The sequence below is a fragment of the Stegastes partitus genome, unplaced genomic scaffold (assembly GCF_000690725.1).
Source record: "Stegastes partitus isolate 25-593 unplaced genomic scaffold, Stegastes_partitus-1.0.2 Scaffold18, whole genome shotgun sequence".
NCBI lineage: Eukaryota > Metazoa > Chordata > Actinopteri > Pomacentridae > Stegastes > Stegastes partitus.
The window spans coordinates 905,889-930,687 of record NW_007577749.1 but is presented as its reverse complement, the minus strand read 5'-3'; the positions used below and the strand labels follow the sequence as shown (position 1 = coordinate 930,687).

General features: G+C 40.5%; 3 protein-coding genes across 3 annotated transcripts in view; 1 reads left to right on the top strand and 2 right to left on the bottom strand.

Moving 5' to 3' along the window:
• The window catches only part of vps13b (vacuolar protein sorting 13 homolog B), a 324,549-nt gene extending 322,890 nt beyond the window's left edge, over positions 1-1,659 (top strand). Inside the window, exon 68 of the mRNA XM_008292112.1 lies at positions 579-1,659. Within this exon, the coding sequence (XP_008290334.1) occupies positions 579-827 (249 nt within the window). The 3' untranslated portion in view covers positions 828-1,659. The remainder of the gene's footprint in view (positions 1-578) is intronic.
• rgs22 (regulator of G protein signaling 22) lies at positions 1,097-19,654 on the bottom strand. The gene is made up of 24 exons (XM_008292386.1): positions 19,574-19,654; positions 19,453-19,481; positions 19,272-19,334; positions 19,014-19,193; positions 18,806-18,891; positions 17,943-18,127; positions 17,091-17,859; positions 16,821-16,982; positions 16,432-16,618; positions 15,932-16,048; positions 15,650-15,751; positions 13,986-14,180; positions 13,363-13,455; positions 12,759-12,949; positions 12,371-12,533; positions 8,701-8,865; positions 7,177-7,245; positions 6,387-6,545; positions 4,454-4,633; positions 4,186-4,368; positions 3,923-4,066; positions 3,520-3,619; positions 2,816-2,923; positions 1,097-2,011 (listed from the first exon to the last, which is right to left on the bottom strand). The coding sequence occupies exons 1-24, from the start codon at positions 19,593-19,595 to the stop codon at positions 1,983-1,985; spliced, it is 3,681 nt and encodes a 1,226-aa protein (XP_008290608.1). The 5' UTR covers positions 19,596-19,654; the 3' UTR covers positions 1,097-1,982.
• Positions 19,655-20,045: 391 nt separating this feature from the next.
• fbxo43 (F-box protein 43) lies at positions 20,046-23,534 on the bottom strand. Its single transcript, XM_008292098.1, has 5 exons — positions 22,723-23,534; positions 21,846-22,595; positions 21,327-21,429; positions 20,822-21,016; positions 20,046-20,665 (listed from the first exon to the last, which is right to left on the bottom strand). The coding sequence occupies exons 1-5, from the start codon at positions 23,532-23,534 to the stop codon at positions 20,417-20,419; spliced, it is 2,109 nt and encodes a 702-aa protein (XP_008290320.1). The 3' UTR covers positions 20,046-20,416.
• Positions 23,535-24,799: the final 1,265 nt, after the last annotated feature.

The window sequence follows — 24,799 nt, the reverse complement described above, 5'->3', positions numbered from 1 at the left end:
GAATATTTTCAGTATTTTTCTAATATAAGTGATACTTTAATTACTTCCAGATGTGTGTATCTTCACTGAACTCGCCTTTCAAGTCTATTTTTATGTTTCTTCCATTACAGTTTACTTATCAGTGCACACAAATTCCTGAATGTTGATTTAAGCAATGTTTGTAATGTTTGTGTTGCACAATAGTGTTTTCCACCAAATGTTCAAAACCAAAAAGGTTCAAAACAGCTTTGACATTTAGACACGTGGCTCATTTTAAATGTACAGCTGTTGCTTTTACCATCAGGCTCAGTCAGCAGCATATTGTGTGCTGAACCATCTATGAATGTATCTTTAAGGGGCACAAACCTCTAACCTTAACTGATTAGTTGCCACATCAAATTGTTCCTGCATGTGTGGTGTGGTCGTTTTCACTCATTTCTTTCTGTCTGTTTGAGGATTAAATCATCTCCAGTCATTTTTAGTTGGCATGACAACACAGTACTCCACCATGTGTCTTTGATCACTGTTGGACACCACCTGCAGCAGAGTTAACTTTTTCAGGTCCAGAGCAGGATGCTTATCGGTCTGTCTTCCTGCAGGGCGACGGTGTTCGTGAGCGTCTGTCAGAGCAGCAGTATCGGCGTCTGGTGGATTACGTGATGCGAGCATCCCAGTTCCTTTCCCCCTCCACTGCTTCTCTCCAGCAGCAGCCCCCAGTGACGCTCGCAGAGCCGCCGCCTTCTGTCACCAAGTGTTACCGCTACCTGGTGGATCCGGCCTTTGCTAAGGTGTTTGTCAGCAAGTTCACTACTGTAAAGAATAAAGCCTTACACATTGGATTCCACTGATACACAATAACACACCTGTGGCTTTCTGAGAGTGAAAGCTATGATATGATCAGAGCTTTTGTTCAAATTTAAAGTAAGTCTTAAATAAATCTCATCCTCTAAAAATATAACATCACATTTATGTAAAACATACTTTTTAAAATAAAGATGAATATATATTTAGGTAAGTCCATGTGGACGCCCATGCCTTAGGGATGTAGAGAATTCATAGAAATTGTCTTTGTTTTTTTTATGAACAATAGCGATTCTCAGCACACAAAGAACATCAGTGGGATAAAAATTAATTTTATTCATAGAAACAGGATTTGTAGGTTTGGACATTTCAGTGAGCATATACTGTAGTGAACACTAAAACAAATAAGAGTTATGTCAACTCAAAGTTAGAGTTTAGTCAGTGTGAAACCTCCTCAGTGTTACAGACAGACATGTACAGCCAGCAGGAGTCTCTCAGATCAGTTTCACTTCTGTCTAAACAGTCTGTAATGGTTCACTCTGCAGAACAAGCTCTTGGTGTTTACATTCTACATATAATGAGTCAATGTCTCATGCCAATGTTAAGTGCAATTTTATATACATGTTGATGGATGCTAGAGATACCAGCTGTCAACCAAAATGTTTTTATACATGATGTAACATACCTGTTTGACAATAACACTGTTCTTTGTAACCTTATGTTGATGCCAACTCATGATGCAAACATGTAATTGTTGCCTTTTATATTGTTGTGGCACTGAGCTCTATGTAAGATTAAAGTATAATGCCTTTGATGTATAAATGGATAATATATTAATAGAGAAACCCATTTTATTAAAAAAAAATAACTTGTAGAAATGACCTGAAGTGTGACTTTATCATTTCATCCTGTTGTTTACTGGAGTCTTCACTGCAGTGAAACCCAGTCCTGTCTAACAAGCACTACTTTTGTAATCATCTTGCCTGTCAAGTGAAATTCATCGAAACGGTTAAAGTTAGATGTTTGTCAAAGGTGGTTTAGGAAAATATTCTTACATCATGTAAACTCAAACTTCTACTTCTACTTCATCATCAGCATATCAGTAGCCGCTCCGCTCTCAGTTTTCACTCATAGTCCTCCAATAACGGTGTCAGTCACCCCCCGTCTGTTTGTCCCACATGAAGTCAGGTCCAACTTTGGTTTCATTTCATGTCACAACCTCTTGCACCTCCTGCAGAAAAAAAAAAAGTCTGTTATGCCTGGGAGGCAGCATGACTGCTGAGAGTACTTTTATCATTTCTTATGTTGGTCTCATTTTCAATAATTATACAGATGATGACAAACTAAAGGAGAAACCAGCAAAGTGTCGGGCCGCCGTGATTGACCAGAGCAGCTTTAATGCAGCTTGGCACTGTTTGTCCAAGTCTCTGGAACTTTACTGGAAGGATGACCACCATCCTTCCAAAATACATTCCCTCATTTAGTGTTTTCATAATGCTGGTGGAGAGCACTGACTAACACACTGATCCAAAGTCTCCCATAGGTGTTCACTTAGGCTGAAAGTGTGGTGACCGTGAAGGTCATAACAGATGATTCACATTATTTTCATACTCTTCAAACTACTCAGTGACCACTCATGCTCTATGGACAGGGGAAGCGAAAACGCCCAGCTGGATAGTTTCATAATCAGGCTAAAGGTGATCACTCAGAACAACTTTGCAATGATTTGCAGTGATGTTTCCCTCTAACAGGACAAGTGAACTAACCATGCTGGCTAAATGCTCCCCACTGCATGATAGAGTCACTGCAGGGGTGAAGGGTTCAGGTTTTTCCTTTAATCTGTCACCTTTCTGAATGCACCTTTTCCTGCTTTTGACTTTTGTGTTGACAAATTTGACCACATTTCTAAGCACACAATGATTTCTTTTTCTAAATTCTAGTTTATATTTTTTTATTTCAGTTAAGTAAAATGTGTTCACACCCAGCTTTAGTTAGACATTTTAAACTACATTGCGTTAGGCCACTGTTCACTTACTGTTTTGTCTGTTGCACTGCTTGCTGTCTGCTGTGGAGGAGCCATGTGAGGGCTGCCGATAGTTGTACCTGCTGTTGGCTGACTTGGTGCTGCAGTTAAAGGAGGAGTCTGAAAGGGAGTAAAGAGGCAGTCAATGGACAGTGTTACATTAGCTCATACAATGAACATACTGAAGACTGTTGCTTTTACACAGAAGATGAAAGGTTATCTAAAAGACAGCTCACATGTTTATAACATATCTATGTGGACTATATCTCCATATTGTGGCTTGTTTCCATCATGTAGGAACCAATGATGATCTCCATCTGTGTACCTCTGTATTTCTCCTCTATACCATCCCATTAAAACACAATTTGCACTATGCTTCATTTCCGTGTATCCTCATTTATTATGGGCTGGAACTAAGTCCTGCACAGAACATTGACAATTAATGGATGGGCTGAAGTGGCTGTTTTGGCTGAAGTTGTAGCCCAATGAGACAGTTCAGACATGTGGAGGGGGTCAGTCTGACAGTACTTTGGCTTCCACTGCCAGGTAACATCAGAGCCTTGGAAAATGTAGCCTGGATTGTACCGTGGGAACAGCAAAATGTCATTTCATTGTTATGGTTTCCTGCATTTAATCTGACTGGTAGCAGAGAGCAGTCAGCTGGATATGGGAGTTTCACGGAGCCCTGGGAGACAGAGGGAGGCGTGTTTGTGTACCTGAGACTGTGGAGAAGGAGGCCTCCAGCTGACTCTGTCTCCTCAGCAGCACCTCCTCTCTCTTCAGACCTGCCATGTACTTGGAGTACGACCACGACAGCTGAAGGAAAATGTCCAGAAATCAAGTCGAATCAAATGTGATTAGAAAAATGGTTCAATTAGACGATCGGGTTTCTTCCTTTACAGTTAGTGGTCGGCGCTGATGAGGCCTTGTGTGGACTTGTTATTGTAATTGAGTTTATCTTCCATGCAGTTTTTATTTCAGTATGTTGTGCTTTCAGATAGTTATCAATGGAAATCCTTTAATCTGGTTTGGCTTCCTTCACATGCTACATTTTACACAAACACAGCTCTACATTTACAGTGAATGTTTCCCCATTAGGAACAAATGACAGCTCTTTACCGGCTGTGTGGGAGTCAACAGCACTCTGCTTTGTGTCCTCGACTCCTTTAGTTCACTTCTTTCCTCTTGTTGTTCTTCTTCTGTTTCATCTTCATCTGACCTATCCTCTTCTGTAAAACTGGACTCTTGTATGTCAAGCTCTTCCTGTAGAGAAAAGATTAGATGCGATTGAAACCATTCTTGCTGCAGACGTTAGTGTTGCAGAAGTATTTACCAGCTGCATAACCACATTCTTGTAGCTCTACTTTTCTTTGTTTCTTCACCTGCGTTCTCCTTCTCTCTTCTTCCTCCTCCTCTTCCTCCTCCTTCCTCCTCTGTCTCCGTACTCTGGCTCTGTATTTAACTCGCTTCTCCTGCAGCAGAGGAAGGAGCTGCTCCTCTTGGACGCTGCTGCTAAGCTCTTGAAACTCGGGCCAGCATTTAAGTAATTCGCTGAATACTGACATCTACATGAAAAGAAAACAGCCTGAAGCATAAGGAGAAAAAACAAACACCCACCATACTTTAGACACACGCAGACGAACACAACACCTGCGCCTCTCTGAAGATGTAAGGGCCTAGCTCACAGCGTTTCTCCAGGATGTGCTGAGCCTGTTCAGGAGGGATGTCTATCTGCAGGGCGGGGGGCATGGAGGAGTTGATGAAGCAGCTAATGATGGTGGAGATCTTTCGCTGGATGGTGGCCTCATCGCTGTGAGAATGACAAAGGTCCTGCATTCACGGAGAGAGAAAGAGGAAAATAAGAGCCATTCTATGTTCCCTCTGCCCCTGTAATGTTTGGAACTGATATAACAAAACCAGGGTTCAAGTAAACTTAAAGATACCATCAATGAGTAGCTTATTGTAATATCTTCATTCTGTTTTAAGTATTTCTTGCATTATAGTTGATTTCCTTTTATAAACTACTCTGACAAATTGCTAATTTAGCTTAGAACTAAATAATGGATCTGTGCAGTACAGTGGCTGAAAAAGAAATGACATTACAGAAATAAATATGATGTATGAGGTCGTTTAGGAACAGTGTCATCATTTCATTGTTTTTCCATCCACCTCATTTTTACACTATAAATTGTGAGACTCACTACATACAGTATACAACAGAAGTGAGAACACCCCTGTGCAAATGGTGAAATTATATCCCCTCTCAATAACAGTATTATTTCTAAGTTGACAAATGTTTCCCCAAACAGAGAGACTGTTAAAAATGCAGGATCCAAAGTAGAAATCCAAGGCAACAAAAGTGAATAAACCTGTTCTTTCCAATTAGTTTAAGTAAGAGCTTAGACAGTGTGAAGGATATTACATAATGTGATCCTCTTTAGATGGCATCCAAGAATAAATAAAACGCTACTTGTTGTTTCACTAGTCTCACATACCTTTGCGTAGCACAACAGGTCTGGCTTCACCTCATTAGTATTCTACTATTGGGGGGAAATGTTCTGGTTTGTTTATATTTCTTTAAAGTATGAGTGTCCAGATCCCAGTCTAAGATCAGGATAGCCAGACTCTGAGCTGAGAATCTGGCCGATCAAGGCGTTTCTTAACTGACTGGTATCGGCACAAACCTGAGCTTGATCCTTTGTTTACATCTGCTGTCACACAACAGTGTAAATTTAAATAATGTTGTTAATAAATGCTGGTTTATCAGTCAATATTTGATTCATATGTAGTAGAAATTGAGAACACTGAACATCTGTCCTGTGCTGATATTGCCAGTTTAAGCTCAAGACACAAGATGTGAGCTGCAAAGGAAGCTCTCACATAGGATCGTTGTTCTAATTGAGTCTGGCTTGATTTTAAACATCTGCGCTGGCTGCAGTTCATTAAGTGTCACAGGAGACTTTGTCATGTTGCCTGTTAAATTGCTAAACCCCCACACTGAAGGTTGTTGTTGTTTCCTGTATCAAGAGGAACTTTTAAAATGATACCACACGCATGTAGTGTAGGGGGTTAAGAAAGCCTCATGAAATGCACAGACCGAAGTAAACTTGTGTGGGTCAGATTGGGTCCAGAATGTTTAAAATGAAACTGGACAGAAAGACCCCAATACATGCATAGTGCTGACAGTGGCGTGCGATGACACATCATGAGTGCAAAAGGTGTCAGAGAGGTGACATTTAAGGAGTGCACCATGAATGCCTGTGGATAAACCAAACACTGGCTGACAAGACAAGTCCCAGTATGTGACGTTTGGAAAAAGAGGAATGCTCCAGCATAATAACGATCCAAAACACACTGCCGAACTCACATTGGAGTTCTAAAGAAGAAATAAGTGAAAACTGCGAGACGGTCAAGTGTCGCCTAATTTGAATCCAATAGAACAAATTTGGTTTGTATTGTGCAGAGAGAAGTCGAGCAGCACAACTCCTCCACAACCTGATAAATCCAGTACTGACTGGTTCTAGTTTACAATGGGCAGGTGAAAGATGCAGGTACTGGTCATCAACCCTCAGGTATCTTTTACCTTGTATCGCTGCACCTCCAACCAAAAGAGCACATCATTCTCCAGGAAGTCGCCCTTCAGGGAGACAAAGAGTTGAAACTGCTGGCAGGTGACGGGGTTAAGAAGGATTCGTCGAAACAGCAGGATCTCTTTGAAGGAAGTCATCCACAAGCCCTCAGCCTGCAGGGAGACGTGACGGAGAATACTCATGACACTTTGTTGGCTGAACTTCTTCAGGACAAAAAAAAATGTGCCTGAGGACAAACTGAGTCCACTACTTGTAAATATTACAGCAAAACGCAATCATTTGCAGTGCAGTAAAAGATAGTGTTCAGTGAACAACAGGAGTAAGGATCATCTGTGACCTATGAGCTGCAGCTTTGGCTCACATAATGATACAATAGAGATAATGATACTCCTTTATCGAGGAAAACTCATATGCCAAAGATGACATAATGACTGTAAAAATGATAGTCACAATCATGTATGCAAAATCCTTCCTGTAATCATCTTGTTTCTAATGCGTACTGTTCATGTTTTATATCTGTTCTGCTGTGGAGCTGAGATGAGAGGACGGGAACAGAGCTGCATGGAAAACACTCCAAAGACTATTAAAGGGAAGGTTAGTAATGCTGATGCTTTAATCTTATTTATCCTGGATCCAATTTGGGAAAACTAACCTCAAGGCCAAAATGGTGTTTGACAAAGCCAGTGCTTGAAGCCAAGTCATGAACTAAATCACACATGCTTTCAGGCCAGGAAATGCCTTATTTCTCGCCATTCAAAATATCCCCAGAGGACTTCTCCTTACCTTCCAGGCTTCTCTCCTCGTTCTGCGCCGACGGTAGACGTGCTCCGAGAGCCTGCCTGCTGCTTGCAGCTACCACACACAGGAGCGCACACATAGAAAGGTCAAAAGTGAGAAACCGTAGGTAGGACTTACAGACACCCAACCTCTCTCAAAGCTCTTTCTGCTGCTCTTTGCCACTGGCGGTAACTAAAGCTCCCTCTCATTTTTTACCTTTAACCTTCCCTCTGTCTTCATTTTCTCCAATCTTCTCTTAGAGAGCTCTTCTCCTCTCTGATGTCAACGGTCTCCCACCCGCCTCCTTCTCATCACCTCTTGACCATCTTTTCCACCCTCCTGCTCACCTCATCCTCCAGAGTGTAACGCTAAACTGCGTCTACCTCTCATTACTTAATGAGAGGATCCGTGTGACCAAACATAGTAAACTTGATAACATAATGAGGCAGAGCGCCAGAATCTACAGTTTGTATGTTTCCACCTGATGAGGCAACCTGAGAGAGCGACTGGACAGTGACAGCGTTTAGTGGTTGCTCACGTAACACTAATGTGCATCTGGCGTTTCATCTCTGTTCACTCTTGAGGCTTAAATGCAAACTTAGTACAGATTATAATTACAGCTGAAACAAGTCAGGTACTCTTCATTTAATGTGGACCTAAATCTCTTTCCTCTTTTTGTACATCTTTCAGTATATCTTGTATTAAAAGGTGAAAGATAGCAGTAAAGCGGCAAAAGCTATTGTCTTAAATGTTGGCTACCGTCACAGAGGCTTCATTGCAGCATCACTAATGTCAGTATTCACCTCCACAACTATCACAACTCTATCTGGTAATTACATGTGCATAAATAATGAAAAACCAGAAATAACTGGAAGAGAAATGTTGATATTAAAATACATTCAATAAAGTAGAAGCAGATATTTTTTCCAAATGTAGGATACAGGTAAGTATTTTGATATCACCCAATGTAAACACTAATCCCAGTCATTCAAAGTGCTGCAGTAAACCTTCTACATGTGTATACTACTAACTGACAGTGAACTCCAACAAAGTTATTACAATTTCTCCTCAGGGTCACATGACTGTCTGTATCTAAATACCATAAGTGTAAACCTGCTGGTGGTCTTAAAGGAAAGGTTAGGAGATCACAAAGGTCAACAGGCTACTTCACCAGGGGACCATGAATGTCTGAATGTCAAATCATCTCATAGGTGTTTGATGCATTTCTTAGATAAAAATTTGTCCTATTGGTCAGGGGATCACCAGAGTCACTGCGCTTTATCCTCTGGGGACCATGAAAGTTTGGGTTAAAGTAAGCCATCCAGTCGCTGAGGAAAACTATCAGTCAGGACAAAAGGGATGTACTGACCAACAGATACTGCTAGCATCAGTAGTAAGACAAAAGGTAGCCCACATATTTCTGTTCTGGCACTAACACTTTGCAAATAATGCCACTGTTACCTCCATTGTAAAAATAGCTGCATTTATCTGAAAGCCCATGAATAAAGTGTGAGGAATCAGTATTGCCACCTTTGGTTTGTGTCTCTGTCGCTCGGTGAACTCTGCCGTGGACAGAAACAAAGGCAGCCATGTTTTCTCAATGTGATTCCTGACAATGTCCTGGACCTCCACGACGACTGGGTTTGAGAGACAATCCAACTTCAGACGCTCCAGTCCACCTGCCAAACGCAGTATCTACACACAGAAAAGAGCATAAGACACAGTGGAGGCATGTGTTTAATATGAAGGCTTAAGATGTGTACATGTCTCTAGATTTCTGTAAAACCACATGAAGAACATATGACGGGGTGGACAAGAGACTCAGGAAAAAAAAAGTGCCCACAGTGGGAAATCCAACTGGAAACTCCTCTCCTTCCTGACTCCTGCTGTGCTCTTCATCATTCCCACAAAAACTCTGCTCTCTTCATCTCCCCTCTCTGCTTTCTGTCTTCATACATCGATCTGGCCATGTCTCCCTTTTTATATCTCCCTTATATTTTCTCTCATCTTATTTTGCACGCACATAGGCCCGCGCATGCACACATACACTCACACGAGCTTCAGAAATGAGAACCAGTCGTGGCACTGGTGTGGGAGTCAGGAGATGAAAGGAGGCCAATCTGTGACTGGATGACTGAGTGACTGAAACAGTGAAGGGCCAAAGCAGTAAAGCTGTCAGTCTCTCTACATCGCTCACGCAGACAAGAACCAACGCTGAGATGCAACAACGGCAGCCAGGCTCGGTCCTTACAGAGTTAGAAAGCACTAGAATTGGCATCCCAATTCAAATGCACAGTTAGAATAATTATTTGGATGGTATTTATGAGATGAGGATGACAAATGACAAAGATCATGCACCAGATTTGAATTTACATCAATAAGTGCGCTCTGTTTGTCTCAACTGAGTGAACTACAAGAACAACTTCAAATCTGTATTTGGCGTAGCTCCACAAGGTATACATCTAAGTTGTCAGGTAATAAATATATTATTTTTTATCTCTTTTAGTAAGACAACCTTTACTGTTTAAATGGAAGGAGTTCCCTCCAAGCTTTAAACTATGGATTAAAGACTTCTTGTATCAAAGGAGAAAATATGTTTTTCTACAAGAGGCTGTGCTCAGAAACGTTTATAGCACTGTCTTAAACTATAAAGAAAACACAGATGCCACTGTTGCTTAGCATTGAAATTTTTAACTACTGACCCCGTGTTATACATAGTTTATTTATTTATTTGTAACTTTTGTGGTTTTTTTGGGTTTCTTCAATCTTTGTATTTTTCATTTTAATTGATTTTTCAGTCTCACCTACATTAATGTACAATGTTCTTATACATATTTTATATCATCATTTCTGAAATATTAGGACAATTATACTATAATAGGGCTGGGGCTCTGGTGGAGTAGAAACAGCAATTAAATAAGCATAAGTTAAAAAAAAAACAAAACGGAAATTTCCTTATTCAAAAATCACATCATGGTTTCAAAGCAAGTCAAGAAAAAAAACTGTAAAGTAGTTTAGCTAATTTGAACAAACATCGATAAACACAGGAACATTACTTACTATGATTGAAAGTAAGCAAAAGCTAGTTAGCAAGCAAGCAGTAAAAATAGTAAAAATAGTAAAAAGTATTGAATAAATGGCTGAAAAAAGTTAATAAAACACTCAGTAAACAGATGAGATAGTAATAACAGTTATGCATAAAGTCTTAAGAACTGCAAGCTAAAAAATAATAGCTAAATGGTTAAATTAGTTAAACAAAAGTAAGATGAATGGCAGGAACAGGTGGCTAAACAAAATGGTAACTCAGTGGTTAAAATAACCAGCCATGTGAATGAAGGGATACAGTGGAAATTGTTACATTAGCCATGAATAAATTACTTAAAATTGCTAATGTTAGATAGGTCAGCTGATAGTTTAAAGGTCACATATGGTGAAAATACATTTTTATTGTGTTTTGTGATTGTTATAAGCTTGGAAGTGTAAAATACTAGCTGTTAAGATATGAAGATGTTTACGTCTGTCTTCCTCAAGTCCCACACAGCTAGTCATCCTCCCAGCTTTAAAGGCAGCAAGAACTCAACCCAGGTGCTACGTAACTAACCAAGAGTCATCCAGCTCAGCATTATCTTCCTGAATGGGGTGAGAACAGAAGATTGATGGTTTTCAGAGCAAAACAGCCCATTAGGAACAGTCCTGAAACCAGGGGCTATGCAGCCATGGTGAATATAAATAAGCATTTTTTGGAGTATTTGGAGCAGAAAGATGCCCTGTGACTACATGTGCCATGTTGATTTATTTGCTAAAAAGGGACACAATAGCAATATATATATATATATTCAAATACTTATTTTCAGTAGTACCATGCAAGTTAATGATTAAAAAATCATACATTGTGATTTCTGGATTTTTTTTTTTTTAGATTATGTGTCTCACAGTGGACATGCACCTAGATGAAAGTTTCAGACCCTTCCATGATTTCTAAGTGGGAGAACTTGCAGAATCGCAGGGGGTTCAAATACTTCTTTTCCCCACTTTACACACACACACACACACACACACATTCACTCAATGGTATATTTTTGTCATCTTGTGTACATACTTATTTTATTACTTGTTAGTGCCTTGCACTTTCTTTTCTATATTTTGGATGCTGCTGTGGCATGTAAAGTTCCCCCAATGGGCGATCAATAAAAATAATTCTATTCTACTCTAACATGTGCAGCAGTTCAACAGATGCAGGCAGTGTGCTCTTCCTGAAGGGGGCAGCAACAGCAGCAATTGTTTTTCAGAGCAAAAACAGCCCATTTAGGACAGCTCTAAAACCAGGGGTTATACAGACGTGGTGAAATCAACTGTCTTTACGGTATTTAGAGCTTAACAGTTGAAAGACACACTGTGGGGATAAAACTGATTAATTTGCTAAAAGGGTCAGAATATGGGACCTTTAAATTTGGAGACAGCCTGTCAGTTTCATAAATCTTTAAAAAAAAAAAAAATCTAAATAAATTAAATAGCATCTAGTTAACATCTGTCCGTATGAACATGTTTGAACAGTTATGTTGATGTTGACAGGGCTTTCAGGGTTCATCAAACCAAAAATACCTCAGAACCACAGTCCAATAAAACACTGTTTTCTGCGACAGTATCATAAATACTACAGAGCGACCATTCCTAACTCAACACACCATGCCCTCCTGCAGTAATCCTAGAATCCAGAAACCCAATCTTCCGCTATTAACATCAGGACAGTTTTCATCCTACTGTCATTGTTACTTGAGCTGATTTTCTTTGTCTTTCTGGATCCAAACAATACTCTTCTCCGTCTTCTTGTTTTAATTCTAACCATGTTCTCTCGTCCCCCATTCCCCACCAACACCCTGCTGTCAGAGCTGTCAGTATGAAGTCTGCAGGATGCCAAAGGAGGGAGGTGGGGAATTGTGTGAGAGCCACAGCAGCCTCTGTTTATCAAATCTGGATGCTGAGCCTCAGCTGGAGCTCAGATCCCATCTTGGAATTGTCATGTCATGAGCAGCCTGTTTCTACCCCCTGTCTCTGTAATACGTTTCCAGGAACTTTAGCAGTAGTTCATATTCAGTGGAACTGGGATTGTACCAACACGGGTACATTTGCAAATAATATTGAACATGTTATTCTTTTACATTATTTGATGATGACTATATAATGATGATGATTGACATACATCATTCTGTTGCTCTGTTGTGGCAGGACTGTCAGAGCCAAAGAAGTACTCCCTGTTGAGGTATTTCTTGGCAATAAGAGACGACCTCTTCTGTCTGATAGCCTTGTCCTTTTGAGGGGTCCTCCTGTACTGCTCCAGATCCAGCCAACACGTCAGATGGATACTAAACATAAGTACACATGTTCAGAACAGATGTTTTCACATTTACTTAGTAGACCTTGTATACATCCTGAAAAACCTTTAGTTTAAGGCAAAAATGATGCATATTTGCAAGTGATGCACAGTGTGATGCTGTAAATATGTTGTATTCATGTATGTAGCTTAAGTGTCATACATCTAAAGAAAGGATAAGAGAGTGATATACAAATTGTATGGTTGCTCAGCTCACCTGGCATCCTGATTCTGTAAGAAAGACATAAAGTGCCCAATCTCATGACGGTGACGAAGTAAGGACCCTAAACGGTAACCCTGGTAATTTGGAGACACACTGGACCAAGAGTCAGATGCATGAGGGTCCTTTGAGAAGGGACTACAAGGTGTAATAGAAGAGGAAAATGGCATGGACACACATTGCTTCTCCTGTAGAACAGATACAGCGGGAGGACGGAGAAAGTAAGGGACACATGGGGAGAAAAAAACAGCAAAATAGTGTTAAAAAAAAAGACAAAAATAAGGTGCACTATAAAAAGCAATGATTTTCCACATCACATCATGCCTAATACTGCCTGTAAGGCATTCTCAAGTCACACTAAAGCACAGAGCCACATGGATCATTTCTTCTATATGACAGCAGTATGAGTAGTGCCAAAAAAAACAGCCCTGGAACAGCAGATAATCAACATTGTTACTAAGCAATACATAAATACTGGTAAGAGGTCATTTTCACATTAATATTTACATAGCTGTTTCATGCTCGCAGGTGTGTTTACTGGCTATTAACTAAGCACCAGCATTTTACAAATCTTGGAACTGATGGATGCTGGCTGACTGACCCATTTCAGTTGCCGCTCTGATTCCTCACACAGACTCAGAAGTTCCCTGTACTCCTGGCTCTCGATGCAGCGAACCTCCTCCTGCACACACACCTGGACACACACACACAAAACTTATCGATACCCATTTTGATATTTGGTTTATCATTTAGTTCATTTTTCAGTCAGAAATACCAGACGACTTACGGCACCAGGTATTCACTGTGAGAATTAGCTGACGTTACATAAAAATCAATACTTAACAGGACATTGTTGTGGGTGTTTTATTCTTTTTTTCTGATGTTTTGTAGACCAATAGGTCAATTTAAAAAATAATCTTAAAAATAATTAGAACCTGCAGCCTTGAAGCCATTTCACAACCACAGTTAGGAAGCCATAGACTCAAACTAATAACTCTAATCAAATATTCACAAACGCAGCAACATAAACATTAGTGGATATTACTTGATGCTTTGCGGGATTTCTACTTTCCACATCCACACACAGATTGAAAGACGATCTGTCTAACCATGAACTGGCCTTAATAAGGCTTCTATGTTATTGAACTGTCAAATTTACTAAAGGAAGCCCATGTCCTCCAAATAAAAGGGAAGTGAATTAACCAGTGGTTGAAGTGTGGTTACCTGCTGGAAGGACTCTTTGTCCCGGTTAACCAGAAGTGTCCACGGCTCCAGCAGAATGTTCAGTGTGTATTCTTCAACCCCATCAAACAGCTCCTCAAAGGCAGGCATCAGTCTGTCATACACCTTCCTTCTGATCTCCTCCTCAACACCAAAGCTCCTCCTGGCAGAACTGAAAAGATATGTGGAGTAAAGGAGCTGGAGAGGAGAGGAGAGGAGAGGAGAGGAGAGGAGAGGAGTCATAAAAATGTCTTCACTTCAGAAACATTTCTCCTCACAACCACCATCACTTTCATCATCACCATTGCTTAATGCTCTCATACACAACATTCAGTATCTCTCATCACTGCTGCCATCACACCACATAAATGTCACTCATTCAACCGTCTTGGCCAAAACACAATGGAAAGATCATCTAATCGTCAATCCTCTGGTGAACTAAAGGTTAACTGAAGGAAAATAGGTTTCACTGAGAGGTATTCTGGACCAAACCGCTCTGCTTTCCTCCCTGGTCCAGCTGTAGTCAGGCAGGGTGGTTCTGGGTGACTGAACTGGCGCAAAGCTGGGGGGGTCTGACTCACTTGTTTTTATGGGAGTTTAAATCTCTCCACTTAGTGTGAAGGGGTGAAGAGGGTAGAGAGAAGCAGGGGGAGAAGGGAGTGGCAGGCCAACAGAGCAGGCAAACAAGGGCAGGTGTGTGTATGTACAAAAGGGAGGACGCCGCAAATGTTAAACTCGATCACTCTTTCATTACCTTTTTATAACCTTTATTTATACGTAATTACTTCTTGTTTGTACTTGTACATTTTAGGACATTTGCTCTCTACAACTTTAACTGATTATGATTGGCGATTTTACCTGGCATCCACTCTAGAAAAAGGCCTCTTTATATCACTGGATATTTTATTCCTCTGCATGAAACATCTTAACTTAAGTTTTAGATTGGCTATAACTCACAGAAAGCATGAGTCAAACAAATAGATCTATTTTTTATCACATGAAACTAGTTTGATGTTGCACAATTGGCCATGGCAGCATAGCCTTTGGAGAACCCCAAGAAAAAAACATGATCTTCTAAACAACTTATTGTTTGGAATATTGTGTAGCTATTTTCTGACAAAAGGAAAACAAAGTTTTCTTAAGAAGAGTGTTTTGCTACAGGAAAACAGAACAGAATCAACAACATGCTAGAAACTGATCTGTTGAACTAGTCTGAACTCAGATTTAAATATACAGACATCTCAGCAAATGCACTCAGTCTCAGTTTAAAACATTGAAAACATAGAAGTTGACATAGTACATGTAATCACCATCATGATATCAGATTTTCACCACATGATTATCATGGCCAAAAGAATTTATGATAACAATATTACTGTAATAGCTGTAGAAATTTTGAAAAAAAAAATGTGATCAGTCAAATTCATCTTTGATTTTGTTTATTGTAAGTTTTGCCTTGTTTTTGACAATACACTTACACTCAAAATACAAGTGTGGGGAGGTGGAGAGAAAGTCTGCATCTATAACTGTACTGTATGTTACTCCTATGTTGGATTGTCATCCACATACTTTAGTTACTATACAGTCATAGCAGCTTGCTACTTTCCTCAACTTTGAAGTCAGTGTGATCCTGAGCACAGGGACTGCAGCAGTATGTGGGTGCTCACCTGTGCCTCTCTCTGCACTCTGTAGGGATCCAGTCCATCCTGGTAAAACAGCTCATGGTAGTGCTGCAGGTCAGTCCAGAAGTAAATTGCATTCACCCACAACTGAGACAGAAAAAAAACACATCACGATTAGATTGTCTGTTTTACCGCTCCATGTTGCAGTACCAATAATATTTAAAGTACTGTAATCTACTATTTTGGATGTGTGTCAACCATAAGATAATGTAATGGACTATAAAGAATAAATGTGCAGTTTTAAGTACAACTCATAGATGTTTGTACCTGATTTCCAGATTGTTCACAGAAGTGTGTGAAGTATAGTCCAGCACGGGATTCAACATAGAGAGCCTGTAACATCTTCTGCATTCTTCTGCTGCACAGCAGACTTCTGTGAAAAGACTGATGAAACATATACACAGATAAGAACCCTTTCAGTACAACAAGTTTAGAAAAATAAAAATTCATTTTAAAAATCTAATGATTATTTTCATTATTGCATAATCGTAAAATACTACTTTTTCACAGTGCATTGTTTAGTCACTGCAAGTGCAAAAATAATGGAAAATTTCAAGCAAAAATTAACAATTAAACAAATGTTTGTCATTTGGTTTGATTAATGACCATTCCAGTTTTTCCAGTATTATTTCACTTATCATTTCATCTCTACTACCCCCGTAATCCCACCCATGTAATTCAACCTGCAGCCACTGAAAGCTGGCGGAAGAGAAAACTTTATATGTAACTTATATGTACCCAACAGTGTCAAGTCCGAATGCTCCTACCTCTGTATGTACAGTCTGGGAGGATCGCGGCAAGTAGGTGTCAGGGTGTTGGAGAGGCAGAGTCGTAGAGCCATGGCAGGACTGTATGCTTGATACTGGGTTAGAACTCCTCTCTGTCCATAACCCAGTATGAGAGGAGCAATTATTATCTTTCTGAACAAACTGGGAAGTCCAGAACCGGGGAGCCCTGTGGGGAAAAAGTGAGGACATTGTAAGCAATTTCCCCTCTGAGATCAATAAAGTATTTCTAATTCTGATGCCCAGAGTAAATATGGTTAGTAAAATGTATGGATGCACAGAGATACTGTGTGTAGGTATGCACTGTACACACTCACACAGTGTCTGTCACTAACATTAGGAACATGAATACTGTGAGTTGTGAATCTCACCAGTAGTGGAGCAGAGACTCAGTGAGGCAGGGCTGCACTGAGCACAGTTTCTCCTCTGTCCAGCAGGGGGAGGTAGTCAGCCCCAGTCTGGAGAGCAACCCAACATTTAGACAGCTCTGACTGCTGCTCAGCAGGTACCAGCTCCTCATCAGGATCAAATACCTGCAACAAATACCCCATTACATCTGATGAATCTGATTATTATTTTTTCATTTTTATTTTTTTTTAATAACAGGACAGAACAGTGTGTTGTCATGTTGCAGTGTTTACCTGTTCCTTCTCTCTCTGTGCTGTGTAGCTTTCAGTCTCTCTATATCCATCCAGAGATTAAGTATCTTCTGTCCTGGTGTTCCTCGCAAAAACTCTTTGAACTCATCCAAGCCTGGCCTATTGCCATGGCAACAGGTACCATGACAACAAATATCAAGGACATTTTGTTGGTTTGCACGTCTACTCTCCACCTCCCTATTCTTCTTATGCCAATCGGTCTTTTCTTCCCATTCACTCCCCCCAATACCATGTTGAACTTTATCCACCTTCCCTTTCAGTCTTTCTCTGTCCTCATCTGCTGAATGCTGGCAAACTTTACATTCACAGGGTTTGTCTGTGCTCGTACAATTTGTCTGGTCTTCTGACTCTCTGAGACACTCAGAGGTGTTTGCCTGGCTCTGAGGATTCATCACATATATTGCATTTTTTAGTACCAGTTTAACCACTTTGGCAGCCAAGTACTCTAGCTGTTGTTCAGGAGAATTAAATATCTGGCTACTGGATTCTTTGAGATGAATCTCTTCTCTGACACCAGCTGACAGCCCTGTGAAGCAGAGGCTCAACTCTGCTTGTAAGCTTTGGAGTTCTTGCGTTTCCTCACATTTAGGGTGAGAGGAAAAGGAACCTGATGAGGAGAAAGAGGAAATGGTACATGGGTTTTCTGGCTGAGAACAACTGGAGTAGCAACTGGATGATTTGCTGCTTCTTGTGTTGATATTCTCCTTCTGGCCAGAGGACTGACATGTAACATTAGTCATGCTCACAGAACCTGTGCAGTAAGGGGAAAAAGGGAAGGGTCAAGCCTAAAGTTTATAACACACATAGATTTGCAAGTTGAAAAGTGACACACACCTTGTTTTCCTGAAATGTTCTCTTCACTATGTGACCACCTCAGGACTTTCAGCACATCATTATTTATCTTGTTAAATTGGGGGGAACAATGCAGTTGTGGGGCTGAAAGAATGGTTCGACTTGAACTGTTTCTCCTTCTGTGGATACAGAAGTTTGGGTCCCACTGAAGTAAGAGCTTGGCTAGTCTGGGAAATACCAGAGAGAACGGATGCACCATTAGTCACAGAATAAACAGGCACATGTTTTTTTCGACAAACTTCAGTTTTTACAAATGGAACTAACAAACTTGGTAGCTGCTATATCTGTATCACTGCTGCAAGGAGCAGGTTGCAAGTTGATGTGGTTTAGTAATCTGATCCGTACAGGATGTGGCCTTCAGGGTTCTTACAAGATGCATAAAGAATTAGAGTAAACAGTCGAGAAAGTAGGGCAGCAGTCTTGAACACAAACACAATTGTTAGAACGTTACAGTATACAGAGTACACTGCACTGAAGACCACTCCATAATTACCAAACCTGTTCTTGAAAATGCTTGACACTATATACTAAATGGTAGAGTTTGAGGGGGTCGGTTAATGTTTAAAATAAGATCATTAGGCCGACAGGTTGCAGGAGAGTGGAAACAATGACAGTAAAGTCAGAATGGAGAGGTCGGTTTTATCAGAGCCAATGTGAGTCTGAACCTGAATAGAATTTGACAAGTAAAGAGCAAATTCAAGTCTGATTACAGTTATACACAGTGGTAATAAGAACACAATAAAACATAGAAATCATTTAAAACTATAGCTGTTAAAACACATTTGTTTTTGTAGTAGCAATAGGTTTTTTTTTTTTTTAAATCAAAACTCAATACACCTGTGTACCTGTATTCATAGTAGCAATCACTTTGAAGGAAATAAGGCAGTCTTTCTCTTTTGATCCACTGAATTCCTTGCTCTCTGTTCAGGCACTGCAAAGGTCAAGAAAACATTCCTCAAATCAATTGTCTGAAGCTACATGACAGATTTCTGCTCATCTCCAGGAGCAAATAAGTTCAACTACTGTTTTCCAAACAGATCACTTAGTGCTTACACAGACAGTGTAATGGTTGTCCACTGGAGGGGTTCTGGATGGCGCTGTGGGGTTACTAGAAAGACGTGATTTGCAGTAGTGTAGGACTGATCTGATTCTACTGGAGACAAATTCAGCTGCTCCACTCACCACCTCAAACAGTCCAGTCTCCGGGTTGTACAGTAAAGTGTCTGGGAAAGACTGGAAAAAACATTTAAGGCTATAAGAAAGGTATGAGTTTTGTCAATATGCTGAATCTATACATCATGTCTACATTACCGGCAAACTTAAGAAATCATTGAAGAAGTGAGTCAGTACATCATCTGAGGCCAGAAAGCTTTCCTGTTCAGAGGGGACCAAGAAAACAGCAAAACACTGAAATAATATGGAAATTCTTCTGAACCTAAACTGCAGTCAAAGATTGAAAATGTAGCTTCCAAAAATCTAAACTTGTACTTACAAAATTGCAAGCAGTAAGATGGGGAAAGTCTTAGCATAGAGAAAAACTCAAGTTAGCAAACGAACATCATTTTCAGAATGTCAGAAAAGTGAATTAAAAATGTTTTGAAAGTACCTCTTACCTGTTGAAATTACTCCACACATTGTTCATCCCAAACCTACAGGTGCCTATACAGTATTCTCAAACCGGCTGCCCAGAAAGTCAAGCAAGGCAGTCTCTTTTGAATGCGTTCAGCCACCACAAACCTCTCAGTGAAATCAGACACAGTCCAGGTTGCTATGGAAGTGGACTCTTTTTTTCAAAACACAGGGGGCAGTAAAAGTTTAACTAGAGAGCACCAGAGAGAAACCAGGGCAAATTTGTAGTTCTACCTCAATACCCCCAACATTACATTATTGTAAATTAGTCAAATAATTTACAATAACGTTGGTATCCAAGATCACTTTACATGTAATAAAAGTTAAATGTGAGAGTGACACTGTTGCTACACATTTCATACCACTAGATGGTGCCGAAGACTAAAGAATTCATTTGTACTGTTTATGCGGTACTTCTTACAAAGATGACAAAAGACAAACATTTAAAAAAAAAAAAAACAATCCCAAATTTATTTTAAAGCTGATCTGGAAATACATTGGTAAAAGTTAAAAATTTCAGGAGTTCCAAAAAACATTCTGTACAGTCAGTGTATAGAAAAATACATCAACAGCAAAAAGAAACACTTGTATGTGCTGGTGAGACCTCCTCCACATGTATAATTAAAAACATAAAAGGAAAAACTGTTAAAAAAGGAGGAAAAAAGGTACATAGACAGGTATAAATACACATTAAAGAGTACAGACATGGCTCACACACCAGCCACTAATCAGTTTCCTTGGTGCTACACTTCATCTTCACCATTTCTAAGAAAAGAAATGCTCAAGCGACTTTGTCATTGCAAACAGAAACAAAAAACACTTTCTACTCATAGTCTTCTAACGTTTCGCTTGCTTTGAGCGCTTCCTGGAAGAAGTATGTCCTTCTTGCGCCGACCTGCAGACTGACTGCCACATTCTCTAGAGCTGTGAAAAGCGCACAAACATGAGGTGCAAAACTGAAAACCACAGTCAGCTCTGCTGCACACACCCTCTCGTTTCACTGAATGACACCTTGCAGGATTTTGACATCTGGGGCAAGGCTTAAGGCACTCATCGTTGAAGAGGGTTTTGGCAACCTGAAAAGTAGAAAAAAGTTATTTGAAATAACTTTCAGTATGCGTTTCGTGTGAATTGCCCTTCCTGCAATTAAGAACCTTACCTTTCACTACACAAAATGTATAGAACGTTTATATACGTTAACAAATATGTAGTCTTTTGGTTTTGTAACTCACTTCTAGAAATTTATCCCGTTTGCTGCTGCTGCCTGAATGTAAGGCAGTGTGCTGTACTGGGGTCAAAGCTCGACTTCCGAACTGCGGGGTGCAGTAGCTGGAGGTCCTAGACTGGGCCTGAACCGTCTTCAAGGCTGACCTCTGAAGTAGAGCGACTCGGGTCTCTGCATCAGAGACGTGGACAGCACCCCCATGCTATGAGACAACAGCAAAAAGTTCAGTGTCATATCGACTATTATTTACAATTAATTGATATTCACATTGACAAGCTGAACACAAATCAATCCCATGATACTTCACGCTGGTCCACATTACATAGAAAACTCATGTTTTTCTGCTCTATATGAGCACTGATGACCACATAGTAAATATGATAGCAAATGTTTTTCCTTTACCATAGGACATCAAGTATCTTCCAGAAGCACAAAAAAGCTGGAATATCAAAGAACTTCACACTGACATGAAACATATTCAACCATAGTGATAAACATGTAATATTTCATACCTCAAGAGCAGCCTCCACTTCACTCAGGTGGTTTCTCCTCCTTAAGCGAGCTCGTTTGTCCTGCTGGATAATTTGATTCCAGCTTTTGCACACCTGACCACACCTGTCAAAACAAACAGACGCATGCATTATACCAATATTTTCAGCCTTCTAAACTTTACAGACAAAACTTATTTGATTGAAAACTTAACTGTGCTACTTTTCAGTACTAAGAACTACATTGGCTATCACTCTTACACTGACTCTGCCACAGAGTACACATAATTTGGACAGTGTAATGTACATTGGTCAAAGCTAAGCATCAGTCATAAATTATACAGGAGACTGCTCTTTATGTCTGATTTTATTTATTTCCAAAATAAAAAGTGATTATTATTTCAATAAATGACAAAATGAGAATAAAGTGACTTAGCCTGTAGGTCAGGAAGGTGTGATAGTAAATATGGTAATTGCAACCAAAAAAAGTGAATAATATTTTACTGTAATGACAAAACGTTGTTGGAAACATAAATTCATCACCTGTAGACACTCTCAGAGTTCAGGTTGTCAAGTATGACAGCCAGGATGTGTCTAAGGTTCCTCTTCTTAAGCTCTGTGAGAATGTCCACCTTCCCCAGGCCCATCTTCCTGCCGATCAGCCCTGCCAGTGGCATAGTGGTCCTAAATGTCACAGGAGTCTCGACTAATGCTGCTGTGGACTTCAGCTGCTCCATCAGGCTTGGACTTTGGCCAGCAAACATTTGGGTTTTGTGCTGGCACATAGCATGAACCAGCTGCAAAGCTGGAGTCAGAGAGAGATCAACTGGGCTTGTCCTGTGTGGAGTGATATCTGAATTAGCAGGATCTGTACTATGAGGGGTCATGTTTTCTGCCATGGTCGTAGTAGCTCTAAGTGGGGTAGTATAGTCTTGTTTTGCTGCAGCCAAACCACCAGAATAAATGCTATTACCACATTTAACATTAAGGACACTGCAAGGGGTAGCATCATCAGCAAAAACCTCATCTTCTTTAGAATGGCTGGGACAAGGATGTTGATGCCTTGTGTCTGCTGGATCTTCCTCAGACTGAGAGCCACCTTCTTTAAGTGTAGAAAGCCTGTGCTGGCGCTGAAAACGGGAGCGTCGCTTTGCCTCCACTACATTTTGGGTTTCACAGTTTCCTCTGGAGCCAGAGAGAAGCAGTTCCTGGAAAGACCCATCGTGGTCCACTGATGAATCTTGGGATTTATCAAGGGTCAGGGAACTGAAACCACTGTCCTCATACACAGACCTGTTCCAGGAATAGAAGGGGATTAATGCAGACATGTTTTCTGAATCATTGTTTCTATAAAAAAAATTCAGATGAAAAATTTTACAGCAAAAATGTAAAAAGTTTAATGTCAAAAAGAAGCACATACCTGATGTATTTGGGTGTATGCATGGATGATGGTGTGCACAAGACACTTGAGCTTTCAAACAGGTCATTTGTCTCACTGCTGACTGGTGATTGAGAGTTTTCCTTAGATGAGACAGGCTGAAATTTGCTAACACTTGGAGTCTTTATATGAAGACGATCACAGGCAGAAATGCTCTGACTGAAATCTGTGTATGTGAGCGAAACTCCTCTCTCAAAACTCGAAAGGTGACCAGAGTTGGTTTTACCATCTTCCAAAGTGGAGGTTCTCACCTGCGTGAAGAATAGACGACGTTTCCTACCAGACAGTGCCAGATCCTGGTCTAGTTTTAAAGTGCTTAATGCTAAAGTTCCCGTCATCATGTCTAAAGAGTCGAATGATGCACTGAGCCAGTTCTCAGACCTGACACTAATAGAGGATTCAGCCCGTCTGGTGCAAGGTGATCTTGGGTTGTCATTTTTTACATCTGTGGTTGGCTGGTACATTACAAGTCTGTGTCGCAATGAGGAATCCCTCTTGTATACTTTTGGAGTTTCACACCAGCTAACTGCCGATGGTCGTGGTAACCCCCTGGAGTCTTTGCCCAAAAATCTGGCTGGTTGTCTTATCCTTTCCTCAGGCGTGACAGAAAGCCTTAGGTTCTCTTTAGGTGTTTCATTTAATTCTACTGGAGACAAGGATCTACAGGAGTCAACTCCAACGATGCTTCGAGGGCTCTGGAATAAACCTGAGTATCCACTGTCAGAGCAGTCATCATAACAGCGCTGGTCTTTGCAGCTCTCAAGGTAGATGTTTGACTCAGGAGTGCACTGCATTTTCCTTGTCCTGGGTCTTTGCCCCAAACACAGAATTCAGCAAGTAAGAAGGACGTCAAGTGACCTGCAGACAACAAAAATTAGTTTAAAAAAAAAAGTCTCCTTCAGGATAACAAACGAGACATTGAAGTACCACTGACAGCATTAGTTTGTCTGGCAGTTTGTGCTTTATCAGAGGTACATTATATAAGAGCTAAACGAGGCTAAACTAGCTTAAATGCTGTCTCTGTCTGGTTCAAGTCTTGTTTTTAGGGTGCAGCGCTGAACTCACTTTGTGATAAAAGATGAGTCAAGTAATAAATGTCGCAAAAGTCTTTCATCGTTTTCAGGGTTTGCGTCACAGAGAATCAGCTGCTTCATCCCCGTTGCTATGAGAGTGCGTGTTGTCGATTTAAGTCCCCAGTCGCGAGCTCTCGGTGATGCCGCTACAAAGAGACGTGCAGGCGCCAAAACCACCGAGCCCATCGGCTGTGTGGCTGACAATGTACCCTGGGGATTCGCAACACTCTCCAAAGCCATTTTACTCTAATTTACATTGATTTTAACGTTGATTAACAGTTAAAATAGCGAGGCCACGAGTGACACTCGTTAGCTAGCACAAACGAAGTGCAAATTTCGCCATAAATGGATGTAAATAAAATTGCGTCGGAGGCCAAGCTAAAAGTCTTCAATTTCCATAAAAGCCAAAAGCATTATACAACGCTTTCGGCTACCACAAACATTCTTGTTGGAACAGTTAGCCTCGCACTGTAAGTAGCGACTCAATTACCGAAAAAACGGAGGCCGTTCAGTGACTTAATTCTTTATCTTCAAATAACGCTGCGCCTAGTCATTTGTTGATTAAACATAATATCGAACACTGACGATATATCACCTAGCTAAGTTACGTTAGGCTCCTAAAACCACAACTACTGCTTTGTAATGTTTGTGGTTTGCCAGGCATATTGTTAGCAGCGTCGTAAATTGCATATGGATATAATGTTTAGCGTTAAACATAAAGTTATACACGAAACCCTTACTTTAGGATAAAACTAGTCAGCTGCAAAGACCGTAGAATCGTTCGGCGATGTTGTTTCCTCTGGCTGAGTTCCAGGCCACCGCTAATTCCTTGTGGTTGTTTCTGTTTGCTACATATTCACCTTTAAAGCACCAGCCTGCCACGTTTTTAAATTTGGAGCCTTGTGTTGACGGCGTCACGTGCTTCCGCTTAGCTCGGCCGGGCTTCCGTGTGTGGTTACCATAGCAACAGACCCCCAGTGCAGAGG

What these genes read in the sequence shown, in the direction of transcription:
- rgs22 (XM_008292386.1), bottom strand. Translation starts at nt 19,595, where the DNA reads ATGTGTGGAGTAATTTCAACAG. An exon ending in CACAGAGAGAGAAGGAACAG is followed by an intron (nt 16,983 to 17,090) that starts GTAAACACTGCA and finishes TATTTGTTGCAG; the next exon opens with GTATTTGATCCTGATGAGGA. An exon ending in TTACAGAATCAGGATGCCAG is followed by an intron (nt 12,534 to 12,758) that starts GTGAGCTGAGCA and finishes ACTTATGTTTAG; the next exon opens with TATCCATCTGACGTGTTGGC.
- fbxo43 (XM_008292098.1), bottom strand. Translation starts at nt 23,534, where the DNA reads ATGCAGTGCACTCCTGAGTCAAACATCTACCTTGAGAGCTGCAAAGAC. An exon ending in CATACACCCAAATACATCAG is followed by an intron (nt 22,596 to 22,722) that starts GTATGTGCTTCT and finishes TTCCTGGAACAG; the next exon opens with GTCTGTGTATGAGGACAGTG. An exon ending in AAGTGGAGGCTGCTCTTGAG is followed by an intron (nt 21,017 to 21,326) that starts GTATGAAATATT and finishes GTTGTCTCATAG; the next exon opens with CATGGGGGTGCTGTCCACGT.